The 20,932-nt window shown below is 38.6% G+C and overlaps 1 protein-coding gene across 1 annotated transcript in view; it reads right to left on the bottom strand.

Moving 5' to 3' along the window:
- Nucleotides 1-2,646: 2,646 nt before the first annotated feature.
- slc24a3 (solute carrier family 24 member 3) overlaps nt 2,647-20,932 on the bottom strand; it is a 114,208-nt gene continuing 95,922 nt past the window's right edge. Inside the window, exons 3-17 of the mRNA XM_053332683.1 lie at nt 19,476-19,552; nt 13,739-13,813; nt 13,426-13,510; nt 12,282-12,385; nt 11,635-11,709; nt 11,507-11,532; nt 11,364-11,417; nt 11,121-11,248; nt 10,504-10,664; nt 9,354-9,594; nt 8,352-8,518; nt 5,945-6,059; nt 5,164-5,276; nt 3,843-3,908; nt 2,647-2,796 (exon numbers count right to left, since the gene is read on the bottom strand). Coding sequence (XP_053188658.1) covers nt 2,647-2,796; nt 3,843-3,908; nt 5,164-5,276; nt 5,945-6,059; nt 8,352-8,518; nt 9,354-9,594; nt 10,504-10,664; nt 11,121-11,248; nt 11,364-11,417; nt 11,507-11,532; nt 11,635-11,709; nt 12,282-12,385; nt 13,426-13,510; nt 13,739-13,813; nt 19,476-19,552 — 1,637 coding nt within the window. The remainder of the gene's footprint in view (nt 2,797-3,842; nt 3,909-5,163; nt 5,277-5,944; nt 6,060-8,351; nt 8,519-9,353; nt 9,595-10,503; nt 10,665-11,120; nt 11,249-11,363; nt 11,418-11,506; nt 11,533-11,634; nt 11,710-12,281; nt 12,386-13,425; nt 13,511-13,738; nt 13,814-19,475; nt 19,553-20,932) is intronic.

Genomic DNA, 20,932 nt, shown 5'->3' with positions numbered 1-20,932 from the left:
TTTTTGTCTTAGTAGTAATTTGATTATTCTGTGTGGTAAAACTGGCCATGGTGATGATGAGAGATGCAAGGCTCTCTCAGTATCTTAGTAACAGTCCTGTTTTTGATTGTTTGTATAGTCAATAAATATTTTTTTTAAATGAATGACAAGCTGTTACAGTGTCACACATTGACAGACATCATTTACAATTTGTATACATCTCTTTAAACTCTATTATAAATTTTTCTTTGATCATTAAAGCGGCATATTTACATATATGTAAGCTCATAGTTATTGCATTACATAAGATTCAAAACACATTTAAACCCTGTTTTCCGGTCATAGCACAGAGGACTCTGCCTGTGTCTCTGAAATAAATAAATCTATATGATATATAAACAAAAGCAACATGAAATATTTTTACATTCGAAAGACAAAAAAACATTTCTCAAACTTGATATTTTATATTAGTGGTCAATAAATTAACAATGTACCTGAAATAAATCAGATCTAGTCTTGTTTTGAATGGTCTTCCCTCATCAGACAAAAAAAAGACAGAAAAAAAGAGTAGGGCACTTGACATTTCAAATGAACCTATCAGGAGGAAAAGCTGACATTTAGATGGATACTGTGTGAGAATCGACAGGCTGACAGACGAGTGTTCACTCTTGCACTAGTGGAAGTCTTTGAGGAATAAGTGCGGCTCCGCTGGCATGCCTCGACTCCCGTAGTGGAATAAAATCCCCCGTAGGGTTCACGAACCACGTTATACATGCTCTAAAAACTAGTAGGAATATTTATGTACCACAAACCTACCATATCTGGACAAATCTAGACATTAGGCATTACAAAATACAAAGAACTCCTGGATAAAAATAAAGTAACCCCAACATTTTTTTTAAAGTATTCCAGTTGGGATAAAAGTCCTGATGCTTTATATTGCATCTTTAGTCTACTTCTACCATGCTACCACTTTTAAATACCTCACTTCCTCTTTAGGACCCCAGAGGAATGAAGCAGGACATCCATCCACCAAAAGAGGAAACACCTCCTCCAATTAGCTTGGCTAGCGTTTGAAATGTTACCGCCACTGTGTTTGGTGTTTATTTGGTCAGCGTCTTTTGAAAAGAGGAAAAAACAGCGGTTCATTTTCTGTTGTAAGATAGGTAAATTAGGTGGCAGCACGGAATACAAGATCTCTCCATGACAAACCCTCCCACCCCCACGCCCCCCCAAGAAAAACCCTATCATCTGCTCATTGATGTAACAATTTCATAGAAACCTGCTTCATTTTACAAGGTAGCCATCCTTATAATCAGCATACATTTGGAGGAGAAACAGTTAGAGAGAGCAGAGGTTTCCCTGTTGAAGCTAGTTAAAGTTCTTCAGTGCAAGTTTGATTTTAACATCCACACACTGTGCATCTAAATCGGGTCATTAATAAAGTTGACAAGACAAAATACCTAGAGACAGAACTGTGCTCATCTGTACACTGGTGGTCACCTGAAAAGATGTTTTTTTTCTCTCTTGGGTGTGGATTTCAGCGACCTGGGTCCATAAATAAACCAGCTCGGGTGTTTTTGTGCCGGAGGAGAAATGTGCGTATGACATTAATAAATAATAAATAGGATATCTGGAGGTATTTACAGAGGAGTACTATTTACAGAAGGAAAAGAAAAGAAAAATTCTATCCATAAAGTAAATTAATCTTCAATACAAAACATAGAAGCTACAGCTGTGATGCTTTTTTAAAAAGTTAATTCATAAAAAGGTGACTGGATAATACCCTGCTTGTGTTTTTTTTCCACTCTAAGACTTGTATGTGTGAAAATGTTCAGCAAAAACAACATAATTGGAAAAGATGCACTCAGCAGACTTAATGATGAACTTATAAGTGAAATATACAGTAAATAGTCCTAAGATAATGGCGTTTGAAAAATGTGCTCATCTGCAGAACAGATTCTGTACTTTTGCCTGAAGACTAACTTGTGGCCCTAAATTTGTTTAAAAAAAAAATCTTCTCGGCAAATCTTCCTCCTCTGCGCCACAGACCTAAACAACACCACCCCCCCACCCCACCCCACATACATCATTGCTTTTGTCATTATTACTCTCAACTAGTAGATCTAAAAGACCCGCGTTTCCTCTCATGAACAGTTAGCAGCTAGTAAACATTAGAACTTCATCACACCTAAAATATGGGGAGTCAAAATAAAGTCCTCACGTCAGAAGCACGCAGTGGTTAGACAAAGAGGTTTTTTTCGTTGCTGCTGCTGTCGTCCTCCATGCTGTCCTGTGTGAGGGCTTGTCACCAGTCAGTCATTCCCATCTCTGCTCCTGTCATCAATCCCGTGTGTGAGCACACACCAGCAGCTTCATATTGCACTGAGCAGAAAGACGGGTATTGACGATTAAGAAACCAAAAAAAAAAAGAACAGAGTGGGACCTCTTCTTGCAAAAAGAGACAAGAAGCAGGAAACTGTGTGAAACTTGTGTCAAATGGTATGTGCAAATGATTCTTCCCGATGATTAGATTTTTTAGAATTATACTATCTGGTACTCATTCTGTGGTCGGACATCTATTAAATTCCTTGCAAACACCACTTCTAGTGTGAGTGTGTGTGCAGTATATCAGTATATGTATATGTGCGTGTGTGTGCATGTATTTCAGTCATCCCGACAGGTTGGCAGGTTGACAAAGGTGAAAATGTTGTACTCGATGAGGCAGGAGAAGCACACGAAGACAGAGTAGAGGAGGAGACACACGTAACCCAGACGCTTGTCCAATGTCCACTTGTTGAGGTGGACTCCCATGACCTGGACACACAGACAGGGAGATTGATTATTAGACAGATAGAGAGAGAGAGAAGAGAATTGATTTTCATAACAATGTTGGTATTTACAATTTTAACTTTTTAAACACCATCAATAATGTTGTTATTGCATCTTTTATCACAGCAGCCTTTTACTGTGTTATCTGTGATTAGTAATCACCTCAAGCCTCTTTTACAGCTCCAGCATATCTGCACCGGTGTTACTTTTAAAAGTAACTAGTTACATTACAACATTGCCTTCTGAGAACAGTAACTGGTTAGAGTGCTTTATCGTTACTGAAAATGAAAACCCAAGTGTGATTCCTCATGTTCTTTTAGTCCAGATCTCCTTTAAATATAATGACTGTACCATCATCACACAGCCAAGTCTGACTCTTGTTACTATAAATGTTCTTGTCCTTATTTCCTCCCATAAATTCAAAATGTGAATATTTCCACAAAGTGAATACTGTCCCTTCTGAGCTGCCGTACACATGCAGCACACATATATAACTGTGATGTTATGATATAACTGTAGCACGTAGCCAGGTGTCTGCCTGCCAAAAAAGTAGTAACGGTGCAAATTCATAGCATTTTCTTTTCTTGTGGCAAAAAGGTAGCTACAGGAATAGTTGAGTACTTAACAACTGAGTACTGAAATTGCGTACCTAACTCGTTACTTGAAAAAGGTAATCCAAGTACTCTATTAATTCATCCAGTGTTTATGTTGTCTGAGAGGCAAAAACTCAGCAAAAAAGTGTGAAAATCTTGCAGCTGCCTTAAAGTTTTAATTGCCAAGAACACAGAGTAATAATTGAAGGAGACTCAGATGAATATGGATGTTTTGATCAACTCAGAACTTCTTCCACCTGGGTTTTGGCAGCTGCACAGTGAGAGGACACATCTTTAAAAGATTTTAGCGACTGAATTCTTGTGACAAGAGTGTGGGCTGTTTGTGTGTGTGTGTGTGTGTGTGTGTGGGGGGGGGTATTTTTATCTAGTTTCTGGAAATTGTGATAATAAAGATGTGATATGAAGTTATATACTCACCGTTATAAACACAGACGCCAGCAGGAGTCCCACAGAGAAGATCAGTCCTTTGCTGTTTAGTTTGATCTGCAAGAAGAGAATGAGTGAAACATTACTATGACTACTATACTATTATGAGGAATTAACAGGTCAAACATCCTTCTACTACTATTACTGGACATATTCTCAATCATTTCCACCTGATCTAATACACACAACTTAGTTACTTGTATTTATTCAACCTCCATTCATTCTGTTTTATTTCACTCTGCTGCATTGAAAACCTGATAAAGATCCTGCATCAATCTCTGAGAAGTAATGTTCAAATTATGCTTTTATTTATTAAAAAAAAACAGAGAGAGAGAGAGATTAACTATATTTGCAAAAAAGGAAAAAAACAACTCTGGCTTGTTTGACCTGTCTGTACAACACAAAACCACTAATTCCATTTATTTGTGTGATAATTTGATGTGATGCAGTATAGAACCCAGCTGCTTCATCATCAATCCAGTAACTCAGCAACTAATTCCACACTCATCCTCTCCACACACATATACACACACACACTAATTACCACGCTCACCTCCCTTACAGCCTCTGTTCATGGTTATTTCTCTGCCACTTAATTGCTTTTTGTGGTTTTATTTTCCATCTTGTGGGCTCAGGTTATCTCATGTAGCAGCGTATTAGCTTATAATGTTGACCCTTTTTTTTGTGTGTGTGTATTTGAGACGATTTCCATAAACCAGCTGGATGTTATTATTATCTCAAATGCACAGATGACTGTGAAGCATCTCTATCATGGTCTCTCTGGTTTTCCTTCAGCTGCTATCAGAAGCACAAAGAAAACTTAAGTGTGTTTCTTATCTGTACCATCAAATGCAAATATACAGTAAGACACAATGTTTGCTTGTTTACTACTTTACACTAAAATATGGATTTCACATTAAACAAGCAAGCAACTTTATTTGTACGACACATTTCATACTCAGAGGCAACTCAGAGTGCCATACAGAGTGATTAAACAATGTATACAAGTTAAATAAAATGAGATAAAGAGACCGGATGACATCTAGAACTTCTAGAACTAACTTCTAGAAGGGTTATATGGCACAAGCATGTCAGAGATGTACCTAGGCGATTCTTAGAACTGTTGTAATTTGAGTAATTTGAAATTGTCGTAGACCTTTTTTGGAAAGCCCAGTGAATAGACCATTACAATAATCCAATCTGCTGGAGATAAAGGCGTGGGTAGGTCCTCTTTTGATATAATGTCTGACTCTTGCGATATTAAATCCTATTTAATTGGGACCATGTGACCACAGAGGAGTCAGCTACTTACATCAGAGCCATAGTTGATAGCCAGAGTCTTTAGGGCCCAGGGGAGACCGAGCCCCACCAAGATGTCAAACACGTTGCTGCCAATGGAGTTGGACACTGCCATGTCTCCCATTCCTGCACACAGAGCAGAGATGGAGTTGTACAGCAGCAGAAACAGAGGGGACAAGGAAAAGGAAGGTCCAGAGAGGCCGAGGAGGATGAGGAAACAGGAAGGTGTGTGTGTGTGTGTGGGGAGGGTGGTGACAGTTTGAGATGAAGGTAGGTCAACACAGGTGAAATCAGTGGGAGCTATCTGTCCAACTGACGTCGCCGAGAAATAAGGACGGACGGATTAAACTGCAGTGGCGAGCGCGTGTCTCCTGGCGAGCTCCCGCAGACAGACAGAGAGAAACGTTTAAATATTTGATGACAGGAACAAGAATAAACACAGATGAAAGGATGGAGGAAGGGACCCTGTCGTGCTGTCTTTCCTCACGGCCCCCCCTCCCCTTCTTTTACAGCCTCGCCACAGGGACGGAAGAGGGACAGCGGAAAAAGATGACGACGATCTTTACCCCCCAACCACCACCACTACCACCACACACACACACCTCCCTGCCCAGCTCTATCTCTGCCATCTTCCTCTCCTCTGCTCTCTGGCTCTTTGATTGTGGTTTCACTTTGATTCCCTTGTTTGGATTCTATTGGGCCATGTGTGTGTGTGTGTGTGTGTGTGTGTGTGTGTGTGTGTGTGTTGTGTTAAATGACAGCTTGGTAACCTGTCATTTTGTCTGCGTGATTACCTTGTCGTGCGACTATGAGGCTGGCCATGCAGTCAGGGACGCTGGTGCCGGCTGCCAGGAAGGTGATGCCCATGATGACATCTGGTATACCGAGTGTGAAGCCAATCACTGTTACCTGACAGAGAGACATACACAGGGACAGGCTATTACTGCTTGTATGTCAGCAGTTATATGTGTTGTTTTGACTTGACTGGAGGAAGACGAGGACAGGATTTGAACCCAGAATGATGTTACAATGTTCATCGTCGTTCATTTTGCCCTTAAAAAAAATTAAAATAAAAATAACAAAAAGGCATCATTCATTTTAGTCCTCAATATCCCAAAGTTGAATTATCATCAATATTTTCTCAACTAACAATGGATTAAATGTCAAATGTGAAATAAGTCACCCACAGTTAATTTTCAACTCACCCTTCTTGTTCCTCTGAGCTCTACAAACTTTTTAGCGCCTTTTAGCAAAATGGCCGTTGTTTTCCAGCCTGCAATTGTCACCTTAATTTTCCGCTAAAAAACTTGCACTGCTAACTTCACGTCAGACATATGACAAAGTTAGCAACTAGTGTTAGCTGGTGAATATAGTGGAGCACCTACTTTACCCCCCCCCCCCCCCAACCCAATACAGTGGCACACATAAATGCTCCACAATATTCACTACCCTTTAGCTCAATAAAATAAATAAAGCTAAATAAAGAGGCAGATATTTTCCTCCTTCCTAGTTGGTGGCAGAGTGAATATTGGACTTATGCTGAATGTGTTAACATGTTCACCATTACAACTTAATGAGTCAATTCATTTGACTTATAAACTTTAAAAGGTGATAATCGCAACTAGCGTTAGCTGGTTAATGACTAGGAGCATTTATGCATTAGCTGGTGAATGTAATTGAGCATTTATCCTCCACTACATTCGTCAGTGAGAGAGTGAATATTTGACTTACAATTATTAAATTTGTAAACAGGTAATTGTTAGCTCCATTGTTCACCATTACAGCTTTACAAGTCAATGTATTGATTTATAAACTTTAAAAGGTGATAATATGTCAGTGTTGAGATCACAGCTTGTTAAAAATATTTCAACATTAATATGTAACATTAAAGCTGCCTTAACTTAATTTATTACAGGCTGACTCCAGATAAATGCTAATGTTGCTCTGTGTCTGCTGGATGTGTTGGCTAGCCTGCCACCACATTAGCCATGTCAACTTTACTACAGTCATTACATGGTTGACATATGGCCTTGTAAAGTTGAAATGGCTAACATCTGGCTGGAGTTACTGCTTCTGCTGTTGGTGTTTAGTGACAACTAAACTAAACACCAACAGCAGAAGCAGTAACTTGCTGATGAGACCAAAAAAAGAGATACAAGAAAAACATGACTCCTGATAGTAAAAACATGACTCCAGATAGTATACCGGGTTGATAAAAGTGGTGAGACTGAATCAAGACAGTGAAGTTGTGGCCAGTAAAACTAATGTAATGTGAAACCACCATGAACTGAAAGACACTAAAATCCTCCGTAGAGCTGAGGGGAATGGCTGAGTCAGGTGATTATTCTCTGTTAGTTTGTCACCACAAGCAACACATTTCATCATTACTTAGTTTTTCCCTTTGTAATGCTGATAAAATGTTGATAAGTGCAGCTTTAAAATTCTACTAAATTGAATGGAGGATACAGAGACACACCTGTATGCTGTTACAACGCAGCATTTGTGAAAATGAACAATGTAGTATTAGTTTGCCAGCTGCCATTGCTGAATTCTCATAAGCATTTGCACTTTAAATACTGTGTTACTCCATTTGTTGCTCTGCTCAGGGGTGCAAATGACAAGAATAAAGCTGGTATTGATTTTGTTTTCAGTATCCTCTCATCTTTTCATGCATTATTTTATCTGCACTTGTCAATATAGTACAACATTTTCCTTCATTAATTTAATGTTCCTCGTCTACCAGCCTTTACTCAATTGATGTACTGATGTATCTGCTGAAGGGGGAAAGTTTCTCTGTGCTCACCATAAATCTGAGTTTAAGGCAAGTGATTCTAGATTTTTACTGACACATATTATTTCAAGCAGACTAAGTTAGAGCATGTGTGGGATCTTTAAGAATGGTTTATAGCCTCCAGGAAATCGTTTTAGTTTGTGTTTCTCCTTTAATCTCATTTTATTTTATTCATTTAATGTTCATTTTTAAAGACTCAAGTATGTAGGATGAACCAGTGCCACATAACACACAGCCTTTATAGCCTCATTTGCAATGCCCTCTAAATAGGCCTTTAAACTACACATAATCTGAGTATGAAACAAAAAAAAGGGAACTGTTGCTCTCCAATATAACCTGTCGTCGACCTCTCTGAACATTTGTTTTTCTGTGCATCTGTCCCCCCCCCCCCCTTTACTCCCAGTGCTCACCATCCAGACCATGATGTAGGAGAAGCCGGCAATCCACAGGGTGGAGGCGACGAAGGACAGCATGAAACAGTTCTCCCAGCGAGGCGTGGAGCAGTTGGGCACGGTGAAGTACAGCAGCAGGCACAGAGGCCAAGCCAGCAGCCACTTCAGCTTATTACACACACCAGCTGTATACACACAGAACATATGAGGTAAAGATGGCGTGTTTAGGAGGTCCTCTAGTCATTTGAACATCCTTTAAAATTGAGAATAATTTGCTGCCTGATAGGATTTAAAAAAAACCTTAACCTGATGAACTGAAACTTTAATTTTGATAAAGACATGATTTAATTAAAACAGTTGATTTGATACAAATTTTAACTGTTGCATCAGCAGCTTGCAACATCAGTGAAAGATAGACTAAAGTTCCAAGTTTGAACCAAAACATGATAAAAAACTTAAGAGCACATTTATCTATTTAGTTATAATTTCAGCAAAATGGATTTTAAACCGCCTGCAGCTGTCTGGATGATGTAGTGATGGATGGAGATTGATTTTGTGGAGGACAAACACTGTGATGGATGACAACAGAGAGACTCTGGTGGTAAATATAGTCACTGAAGGGGGAAAAAACATTCTTTCACATTCTTTCACTTGTATCTCTCTACATAAACCCAAGAATAACCATTTGAAAACGTACTATTGCATCGTAAGAGGACTGTACCACATTTTCATGACCACAAATAAAAAATATGAAGCTCCCACATTAAAGGAATGGTTGAAGATTCACTTTCTTTGCAATCTCATGTGTGTAAGTTGAAGCTGGAGGCCTGAAGTGGTTATATTGCTTAGTCTAAAGACTGGAAGGAGGATAAAACTGATCACATCTGAAGCCAACTGCTCAAACACAGATAATAGTTTAATATTGTTCTTCTCATCTCACCCTTGAAAATAAATCACATAGAGGCAAATCCTTTCAACTACACTGACACAATGTAGAAATACTCCATGTCCAGCTGGTACCTGGGCACTGGAAGGGTACAAATGGTCCCTCTCCATCCTCTTCTTCTTCTTCTTCATCGTTCTCGTTGTTCTCGTTGTCCTCGTTCTCCGTCTCGTTGCCCGCCTCGCGCTCGTCGCGATGAATGTTGGCGCCCCTCTCCGCTCCGGACAGCCCGTTTTCTATTCCTCGCCTGCTCCCTCCTTTCACCGGGACGTCAGAGTCACCGTTGGTCAAAGTCCGCGTGTTGATGAGACGCTGCCTCTGTATCACACACACACACACACACACACACACACACACGGTTACAGAAACAAACACCGATACCTACTGTATATCAACTTATATCTCCTTCCTTGTGTCTTTTCATCAATTAGTAGTTAAGTAAAGACATGGTCATTTGTTATTGGTGAGCTACAGGAATTCATGATACATCCTGAAGTCATTCATGCATTAAGTTATTATGACTCCATTATTAAGACTGCATTAGCCATATGTTTTGTATCATTCATATAAAGTGTTTTTTAGGAGGGTGATAAACTGTGAGCAGGAGTGTGGAAGGAGACGCAGGTGAAGGACTGAACTGTTATTTTCTACCACTGGTTTCACTCCTTTAAATCCCTCGTTGGTCTCACCCCTACATATATCTCAGAACTTCTCACCCTTTACAACACAAACAGACCCCTCAGATCCTCCCACCTTTGCATGTTGGCAGTGACCCATGATAAAAAAAAAAAGGCTGGGGGCCTTTTCTGTATTGACACTTTGCCTCTAAAGACTCACTTTTATTCTCTGGCTTTTAACTGTGTTTAATCTGTTTTATTTGTTATCTGATTTCTTTGCTTAAATGTGTTGCTTAAACTTGAAACTTGAGGATTTTATATGATTTGTAAAACATCAAATAAAATGTTGTCATTCTTCTGGACACAGCATCTTGGTCTAGTCCTTGAAATATATTTTAAAAAAACGAGTAATGTCTGGAATCCTCAGTGCTGAAGCTAATTTTTTGGCCAGGATGCAGCACCAGATTACCTAGTTAAAGAGTCTGTCTTTTCCCTCAGAGAAAAACACACTGCAGCCTGTCTCAAATTGGAAATGGCAGCAATCTTTTTTCAATCAAATGTGCAGCTGTAGTGCACCTGTGTGTGTGTGTGTGTGTGTGTGTGTCCTCACCTCAGTGATGAGCATGCGTGAGGCCATGGTGAGGCGGGTTCTCGGGGAGAAGTGGCTCGTGATCATGATCCTCATGCCGGCCTCAGAGAAGGACAGCTGGTGGGGGTAAGCTGACAGAAGTTCATCCACCATCAGCACCGACGGCTTCCTGTGGTGGTTTGCTGTAGACACACAAACACACACACACACACACACACACAGACACACACACACACACACGTCATCATACAATATACATGCATCTGTACTCATGATCACTAGTAGACATGTCTATGCATTCTCTGTTTGCAAGAACATACAGTACATCTAAGTAGCACACTGACTGAATGTTTTCCACACAGCTGGCTGCTTTACATTGTCATACAACATCTGACATCCATCTACATCCTGAGTCCACTAAACCTCTTATAGCTATTGCTCAACTATTACATTTAAAGACATAATGCTGGATTTGAACAACATTTAGACTCCTATTCAGTCAAGTATTACTGGTATATAAAGTAAAGAGCTACGAGGCTTTAGAGTAAATAAGAACTGTAGTATCTACTGTGTAACTATAACATAATATACATAACATACTGACAATAGGAAGAATCCCTATTAGACTAAAATCATACCTTTCTTCAGTAGAACAGCAGTAGCATCACAGCCATCGTCCAGTTCAGCATTATTAGCTGCTCCGTTCCTCAAACTGGCCGAGTTCTTCTTCCGCCTCTCCAGAAAACGAACCACGTAGGAGTTCATCCTTGGAAGACATCACATCCAACAGTTAACAATTGCACCCCTGACTCATTTTCTCAAATCGATGACCCATCCATCCTGTGTAAAAGCCAGGTGTTTTAACTCTGTGTCACACTTACTTCATGATCAAAATGTAGACGAAATACATCAGAATCAATGTGAGAGCTTCCCACCTGGAAAACACACCAAAATTGTAATTTGAGGCTGTAAGTGAAGTGCAACTGATTATTAAGCTGTCAATACTTCGATAAATTAGACTTACCAAACCACTTTTTCATCATATATGAACTGTAATATGGAAGAGAGAAATGACAGACAAGTGAAAATCATTGGACTCATCAAGATGGACTTTTTTTTTTTTACAAGGTGTGATATCAAGCTGTTCCTTACCACTATCAGAGCAGTGATAGATAGAGTGTAGTAGACAGAGTCTCTGAGCAGAGGCCAGCAGGATAGACGGATGACCTGGGAGACGAAAAGATAGACAGATAGACAGATAGAGGGAGAAAGAGTGAGACAGTAATAAAACTTGTAGACACTGAACTACATTTTTTGGTCCTGTTGAGTAACACATCCCGCAAGGTACTTACTACTGTGCACTACTAACAAGATAAACCAGGCTTTCTGTGTGTGTGTGTGTGTGTGTGTGTGTTTAGGTCTTATGTAATACGCAATTTAAATTGGGGAAAAAAAAAAAAATTCTTTCAAGTATGTTCCTCCTTTCCTTGTGGGATTACAGCGGTGAACGGGACACAGAATTTTCTGACTCACACACTTTTGCTGCAAAATAAGTGGAGTTCTGTAGAGAGGGTGTGTGTCTCTGTGTGTAGTTTCCATCCAAGGTTTTTAATGTGAAACTGTGATGTATCAACTTAGACACACTGCTAAAAATGTTCAGTTGCTTGAGGCAGAGAATTAAAAAAACATATCTTTTTTTTTTTTTGTGGAAAGAATGAATAGTGCCAGAGGCTTGACACAGACAGGTCTGCTCTTTGTTGTTCTCATGGACGACTATTTTGTTTTGTTTTGTACTTTACCTGTACGGCGAATATCCCACACACTCCAATAATACAGAGAATGTTAAAGACGGCCGAACCAACGATGGTGCCGACCCCGACGTCTCCTTTAGTGATGAACACTCCTGCACACACACACACACACACACACACACACACACACACACACTGATTACTGACCAGGACGAGCTGTTTGCTCACATTTCAGGGATGAGTCCTGTTTGTTTTGGGGTTTTTTGGTCGTATTGAGATAGTTCTGTATGTCTAAGTGCCTTATTAACACTTCTTATTGTAACAGAATAATAATACAGTTAAGATTAATAATACATCTACATATTATTATTTTTTAATTTGGTTAAAAAGATATAAAAACATAGAAAAGTAATGGAATAAGCCTAAAATATTGGGAATCAAAATACGCAAAAGCAATGAATAGAAATGATTAGGTTCTACCAAATTGAATTAAATTAACATATATCATTTCTGCTGCAAGAACTGCATGATATGTAGCACAGCAAATCCAGTGGAAAAAATCTGCAAAATGCACAAAACAATTTGCAGTATGTGGTCCAGTATCAATACACTTTCAACATCACTGTCTTTTTTCTCCACTTCTCCACACTTCTTAATCTTCCTCCAGTGTTCAGGACAAATTACAAATGACACATTTCATGCATCATAAATATTGTGTTTTTCATTTGGTTGCCTCAAGGCCTCATGATTTCCTCCACTAAGATTTTGAACATATACATTTGCTGATAACCACTTTCATTGAATGATTGGTTTAGTAAACATTGTTTCACAGCTTCAAAAAAAAACTTAAACAAATTTAGTGATGAGTTATGGTTTTTGTGTTAATATAAGAGCAGTTTCAAATTTGACTGTGCATACTTAAATAAGGGAGAGCAACGAACACTAGAGGAAGATTAAGTGAAAGTCTAATACAAGTAATAAAAGTCTAATACAAGTAATAGACAGTTATTTATGTTAATTGTTAAACAACAGTGTTGCAACTAAGCTGCTTTAGATACCTTACTGTGAGCTATATAATCATGTGATGTGTACATACATCTATATTGTCTGCAGTGTTTTAAGTTACTGTATATTTCTGCGTTGCCTCAAATCAAATAAAGTGTACTACATGCTATGTGTGCGTCATTCTTACCAATGACAGAGGTGAACAGTTCTGGAGCTGAACTGCCTGCTGCCATGAAGGTCGCTCCTGCAACATCCTCACTCAGATGAAGACGCTGATGTTAAGAGAGTCACAGAGAGAGAGAGAGAGAGAGAGAGAGAGAGAGAGAGAGAGAGAGAGAGAGAGAGAGAGAGAGAGAGAGAGAGAGAGTGAAAGGAATGAACAAATGAAAGAAAAGCACATTCTGAACAGAAATGCATCTCAAAGCATTACAGAGTAGAGTTCTTGTGTGGTGATGTAAGCTCAGGAGAAGTGCAGTAATATCCTGCAGTGCTTCTCTTACCTCACATATCTTGTCCAGTGAGGGGACAAAGTAGTCGTCACACACTAAGGCCAAGGCATAGAACATGTAGACTGCCTGCAGGGGCCAAAACACACACACACACACACACACACACACACACACACACACACAGGTGAGGAATAACACTCACATGGTCAAGACATATGCTGAAAAATATTCTATATTAAAACTCTGTTTAAAGTGGAATCACAGCTCAAGCCATCATCCCCCTCTACATGTGTCTTACACTTACAAGGCTAGACAATTACTTTAGCTTTTAAATCAGTGTAAAACATACCAGATGAGTGTAAAAGAACTGAGTCAAAGGATACAGCAGGGATGATGCTCTGATCAGACCTGTCAGTAGTCAAGGATGTTGCAGAGTGTCTCCTCTATTAGCCAACGCAGTGAGTTACTCTAAATTCAATCCTGAAGGAGCACAAGCCTGAGTGGATGTAACCATGTTATTTTCTGTAAAAGTAAGCCTAGCAGAGGAATGCATTAGTGAACTTGACTTTAGCTACATTACTGTTTATTTTGGTTTAGAGTGTGAATTAGTTCTTGATCTCTTCAGCAGCAGCAGCAGCAGCAGCTGTGGTGCTGAAAGGACAGCAACAGAGATGGTAACAGGGCAGCACAGGACAGTAAGTAATCTATTAGGTTTGGCTGTATAAATAAGATTTATTGTAGCACTCTGGGTGTGCAGGCTGTCAAAAATATATGAATGTGCTGTGTTAAATCATTGGGAAAACACAGCATTGTGAGCAAGTGAACAAATACACAGCAGCCAGTTTCAAACACTATAAAGACAAAGTAAAGCAGAGCGTATTTTGTTTATTTGAAGGCTGTTCTGTTGTACAAATGTACTGTCTTGACTATTTTTATCCCTGCGTGTATGTTTTATGATTTGATGATGAATTTCCAGACTGTGACTGATGGCTAGCTTGTGGACTTGGACCCGTACAGTATAGGAAAATAATACACTCTGTTAAGCCTACTGACTTCATGTTTCTCAGCATTAAGAAAAGTATTGCTGTTGTTTTGTCTTTTAACTTCCTGTCTACACCAGAACTTGCTGCATTTTAGCAAATATCTGAGCAGTTAGACAACACAACCTGCAGTGTGAAAGAGAATAAGACTTCTTCTACAGAGTGCACAGCGCAGACATTAATCTAATTTTAAGAGCAAATATTGTCTTTTAAATCAGAACAAAAAAGTGTCAGGTAGCAAGTAGAATAATCAACTCCAAACCATTCAGTTAAAAACAGAAAGAAAGAATGGAGTAGGAAAACAGAGTGCATATTTTTCTGTAACTACACAGCTTGTCATGGATTATGTCAACTGTCCCATCCCTAAAGGAAAGTAGCAGATTTGATTAATGTCAATGGCTGGTTATGGGCACTATACTTTGCTTTGCAGGTATAAAAAAGCCAAAAGCCTTTAGAGAGTTGTATATGAGTGGTCCATCAGATGTCCAGATCGAATGTCTCTTAACAAATGTGTTAAGTAAGTATAAAAAGGGTATTCTTTCTTCAGAATGGCTTAAAAATGTATTGATTGTTACTATTTAAAGTACCTGTTGAAGTGATGATGATAGAATGTATACCGTAGAGAAATAAACAGATCAGGGCTCCACAAATACGTACATTTAGTATAAACGTATTTAAGTATAAAATGACATAACTGCTGTTAAGCATGTACAGCAGGGTGTGGTGTCTGAATCCTCAGACAGTCACTGAGTGTGTCCTCACATCACACATAAGCCTCTGCTCAACATCTGCCAAACTTGTCCACATTACAACACGCTGGTAGTCGGCTCATTGCGAGGTTACACTTTAGTGGAGTCTCTGTGTGTTTGTATGTCTGTGTGTGTGTGTGTGTGTGTGTGTGTGTGTTGTGTCGGGCATTACTCTGAATTCTCAAATTCCTGCTGCTATGTGCCTTGACTACAGAGATAAGGCAATTCTTTGAAACACATTGACTTGTAACCAGTGTTGTGCATGAACGCGTTCATTAAATGAAAGTTCATGAACTCGTTCATAATTTTGGTGAACTTGAACGAACGAATGGTATTTCTGCCTGATGAACGATACTATGAACGCGTTCATTCTGGTGTCTGTGAACGTCACGTTCACTCTTTTTTAATTTCGTTCAATAAGGTTCAGGCAAAAAACACACCGCACTAAAGTGTTGCCCAACCGTTGCGTGTGCTTCTTTGTCTGTGCCAGATTACAAGTGCGAGAGCGCCACAGTTGAGTAGAGCTCAACTTGAGTGGATCTGGCAACCAAAGGCAACGGCAGCCAGTGTCGCACTGCCTGTTGTGCCGTATTAAGCACCCCTGCCGTGAAAAGCACCCCCTCGTCGCGGGAACGCGCATGTGGAGAGGACGCTATAAACTACTACCAAACGGACATATATTACCCACAGATCTCTTATTCACGAGTAAATTATATTATATTCTCATTCCATGTCACGTTCTGTTTAGCGTCCAGTTTTGTGTTAATGATTCATGTTTAAATGCGCTCATGGATTCCACAATAGTCATACTTTCCCACAATTACAGTCACAGATAACAAAAATCGGGTAAATGGTTATTGATGTCATTAATTAATAGCCTTACTGTGTTGTCTTCCATAATATTTGTAAATATATATAATATAAACTCCTAAGTATGTGTTTGTGTGAGTGTATATATATATATATATATAAATCTTAAAGAATGGTTACTGTCCCAACAAATATGCACCCATGAATAACATTCTGACTAGCACTTTAATACAGTATTATACTGTAGCCTTTATTTGTTACCATATCATATCCTGTACTGTATCCTAGGATAGAATTGCTGCTAACACTGTGCCTTCTTTTATTTATATATATATATATATTTTTATCTATTTTATTTTATTTTATTTTTTATATATATTTTAAGTTGTTTGTTTTTATGGCATGTCTGTCTGTCTTTTAATGTGAGGACTACGGGTGGAAATTAGCCTTGGGCTAAACCCGGTATATTTACAGGACGTCATTGCACTAACTGTACATTAATATACATTGTCCTCGGCAAATAAACGATAAATATATATATATATATATATATATATATATATATATATATATATATATATATATATTGAAGTGTCAGTGTGTTGTTTTTTTTCTTGGTCTACTTATCATTGAATATAAACTCCTAAGTATGTGTTTATGTGAGTGTGTGTGTGTGTATATATATATATATATATATATAAAACTAGCTTATATAAACTAGCATATATATGACATTCAAGCTAGTTTTTCATCATGTTTTTGAGAATATAATGTTGGGGTGAAAGCTGCAACTGCCACAAGTGTGGACTGAATGGAGTTTAAACAACAATAGGGGACGGCCCTTCGATGCTAATGTAAATCCTGGTTGGATAAGGATTCAAAACTGGATGAAATCTGACTAAACTAATGAAATAATTGCTGGCTGTGGCAACAATTTTAAGAGTATAGTTCGCAACGTATTGAAAAAAAGAACTGAACTAGTTCATTTTTTGGAGCTGTGAACTTAGTTCATAATTTGGAATTATGAACTATGAACTGAACTAGTTCATTTTAAAATGTGTGAACTATGAACTGAACTAGTTCATGTAGAACGTGAACTTTACCAACACTGCTTGTAACCCAGGTTACATAATCTATGTAAGTAAAAATGTAACTTGATTATGAAAAGGTGTGTAGGATTTAGTACCATCTAGCAGAACAGTATGATTTAATTAGTGTATAATCACCTGTAATGAGAATCTTTGTGTTCTTGTTACCTTGGAGACCTGTTTTTTGTAATAGGGGACCTTTATATCTAGATAGGGACCTCTTCTACAGACTGCCATGTTTATACAATAAACCAGAAAGGACAAACCAAACACTAACTCTAGAGAGGGTCTTGGTTTTTTTTGTGCAAGTTTCGTAACCACTGTAATTTTTTCTACATGCTGGGCAGGGGGTATACACTTTGTTGCAATATGTCACCTCACCACTAGATGGCACTAAATCCCACACAAAGTTCCCTGTAAAAAAAGAGATAAAGATAATCCTCTGAAATTAGAGACTACTATGTTCTTGTTGGTAATGTGATTTTAGCATTATTAATGTTTGATTAGCTCTAATTGTTATTCTCCAGATAATAAGAGTACAATGAGAGAATCTGACTAGATCTCAGCTTTTGTTTTATCATCCTGTGTTCCAGATTAGAAACTTGAATGTGAGTTCTGACTACAGGTCAGGTTTTGTAGACCTACTGTAACTGAAGTTTGAATCTGGATGTTTGATGACAAGCTACAACCCAACGGAGCAGAACTACAAACTCAATTGCATACAGAAGACTGAAACACCAGATTTCAAAGACTTTTTGTCTACACACGCATGATCAACTAATTCTACAGTGTGTTAGGATAAACAATTTCCATTTCCACAGTGGTATCAGCTAGTTGTGGATGTTGGACACAAGGACTTAGTTCATATCAGTGACTAAAATGAGTGAAAGAAATTGGGATCTAACTGAATCTTGAATCCCTAACCCTAACCCAACTACAGTAGAGCCCGACCGATGTATCGGTCAGCCAATATTATCGGCCGATATTGGCCTATGACAGATATATCAGTATTGGTGTTTATGCCATCTGATATGTGCCTCTTTTTATATTATGTTTATATATATATATATGTACACACTGTATTTTATGTATATTTGATCCTTTTTCCTAATTGAAGTTTAATTTATAAATATTAAACTCACAGTGAAGTTTATTGTTTCAGAGCACTGATCGGCTCAACATCGGATTTTTAAAATTCCCTAATATCGGTATTGGCATCAGCCCCAAAAATCCAGTATTGGTCGGGCCCTAAACTACAGACTTTATATTGTACTATATACATATACTATATTGGCCTGATAAAACTGTTATGGGGGCCCCCAGGGCAAGAAATCTGCTGTTGGGCCTTCAACTGACCAGCTACCCCTCTCCTCCACATGCTACTGCCCTCTGTGCAATGTATATGTTAACTATCATATGTTGTCATTGAGTCCATCATGACCAATACTCCACTGCTGGAATAATACTTCATTTGTGTTCATTTGTAGTATTTTCCAAATTGATTTAGGAATATTCACTGTGTGAGTTTAAATAATAAAGAAGTAAAACTAGATTTTGACACAAGGTCACTCCACCAATTGACATGCAGTGAACATGGGGCCCAGTTTGTCCAGTTGATGATTAAGGCATGTGATGCTGGTTAAGATTAGCGTAAGCTTTAAATGATTCTGAATAAACCTCACAAATATAGCAAAATCACACTCTATATACTGTATGCTATATCTGTATATAGTGTTCAGTATATTTAATAACAGAGCAATTTGCACAGTGATTTTCTGCTGCATAAAAAGCCTTGAAGACACATCTCAGCACTGACGAAGCCCCGGCAGGAGGAAATATCAGCAGTAATTATTATTCATCAGTTGGCATTTTTTAAGTCTTTCTTCAAACTGTGTATTATTAAAGAGGTTTTTTTTCTTGCAATCTCAGCTTCCCTGTTTCCTTCTCAGAGGCCTTTTTCCAATGTTATATCATCCACAAATGAAGAAAGCAAGAGCTACTTTGGAAATGCAGTGACTATATCAAACCGTAAGTGTGTGTGTGCGTGTGTGTGTGTGTGTATGTGTGTGTGCGTGTGTGCAGTCGTGCAGGTGACACTCACACAGAGGACATGCAGGCCCACCGCTCCATCAACGCGCTCCTTGTTGGTGAAGTAATCCCTGGGGAACTCATGGATCGCTGCAGGGGGAGAAAGAAAACAAACAAACACACATGCTGAAACACTGGGAAAAAAAGGACAAAATAAATATGAACTGCAGGTGAAGGAGGATGTCCTGAGGGGACTCATGTGGAACGTCTCATCAAGCAAACAACCGCACATAAATAAACAAACAAATAAAATCAAGGAGCAGATACAAGTCAAATGGACGACTGAGCTTGACTGAACTTAACATCCAGTAAGGAGGAGAAGAAACAGGCGCAACAGTGAATTCAAATTAGTCTCTCTCTTTGTGTGTGTGTGTGTGTGTGTGTGTGTGTGTGTGTGAATCAGATGATAAACACTGAGGAACTGAAGTCATGTCTCATTTTTCATCATTTGTTTCATCTCCTTCCTGATCATCTTCATCTTTAAATGCCAATTATGACAAAACATTCCCAGAGCCAGTAACAGACAAAGAATAAAAAGCAGATGTAAATCAATACACACACATTAGTTTGATTAAAATTAAAAAAAAAAAAAAGTATATTAAAAAGAATGTCCTTGGAGAATTTGATGGTATAAGCATATGAACACAGCCCAAATGATCAAGAAAATAAAAACTGAAAAGCCAAAAAGGAGAATTTAGAGCAGTTATTGCTTCAGAATAAAAACTTTTTCGAAGAAGAAGAAGAATAGGTAACAGAACATAATAAAAACAGGTCTGGGCACATTTGAGTAGCTATTACAAGTAAATCAAGACAGACCAATAGGCCAGTGGTCACTAATAGGTGGACCGCAGTCTGGATCCCAACTCAGACTGTCCTATCCAGACCAGGACCTTTGTTACATTTTGTCAGAGCGTTTCTATTTTAACAGGTGCAGCTTCTCCACCTATTACGGTAAAAGTGGAGCGGCCCTCAGAAACCCACAGACCATTGTGCATAGAGAATCTTCTCATGTGACACTAATCAGCCAATCAAATCTGTGCATTTGGACATGCGGAGAGACTCTTATTTATTTTAATTCCACATGTTGAGTGTAAATACTTATAAATGAATTCTACTGTATTTATGTGACAGTCTACAATCTAGGCACTAGACACAGCTGCTGATGGAACTACAATGCTACTTCAATGTACTGAAAAATAACATGGACATTATGATGTTCTGGGGGAAATTGGACCTCAGTGAATTTTAATTGAACAACCCTGCAATAGGCTTTGTCAGACTCTTCTAGCCAAGTCCAAATTCTAGTCTGGGTGAACTTAGTTGATGGAGAGACAACTGGTAGACTTATGGTTTCAATGGTTTATCATCATCATCTGTATCTACTGTATCTACTGCTGCAGGTCCATTCATCAAACCAGCTAAATTAATTTGACTTTGTTGGATATTTCTCTGTTCACAGTTACAACAGAA

The sequence above is a fragment of the Scomber japonicus genome, chromosome 14, assembly GCF_027409825.1.
Source record: "Scomber japonicus isolate fScoJap1 chromosome 14, fScoJap1.pri, whole genome shotgun sequence".
Classification (NCBI taxonomy): Eukaryota; Metazoa; Chordata; class Actinopteri; order Scombriformes; family Scombridae; genus Scomber; species Scomber japonicus.
This window is presented reverse-complemented; position numbering and strand designations above follow the sequence as displayed.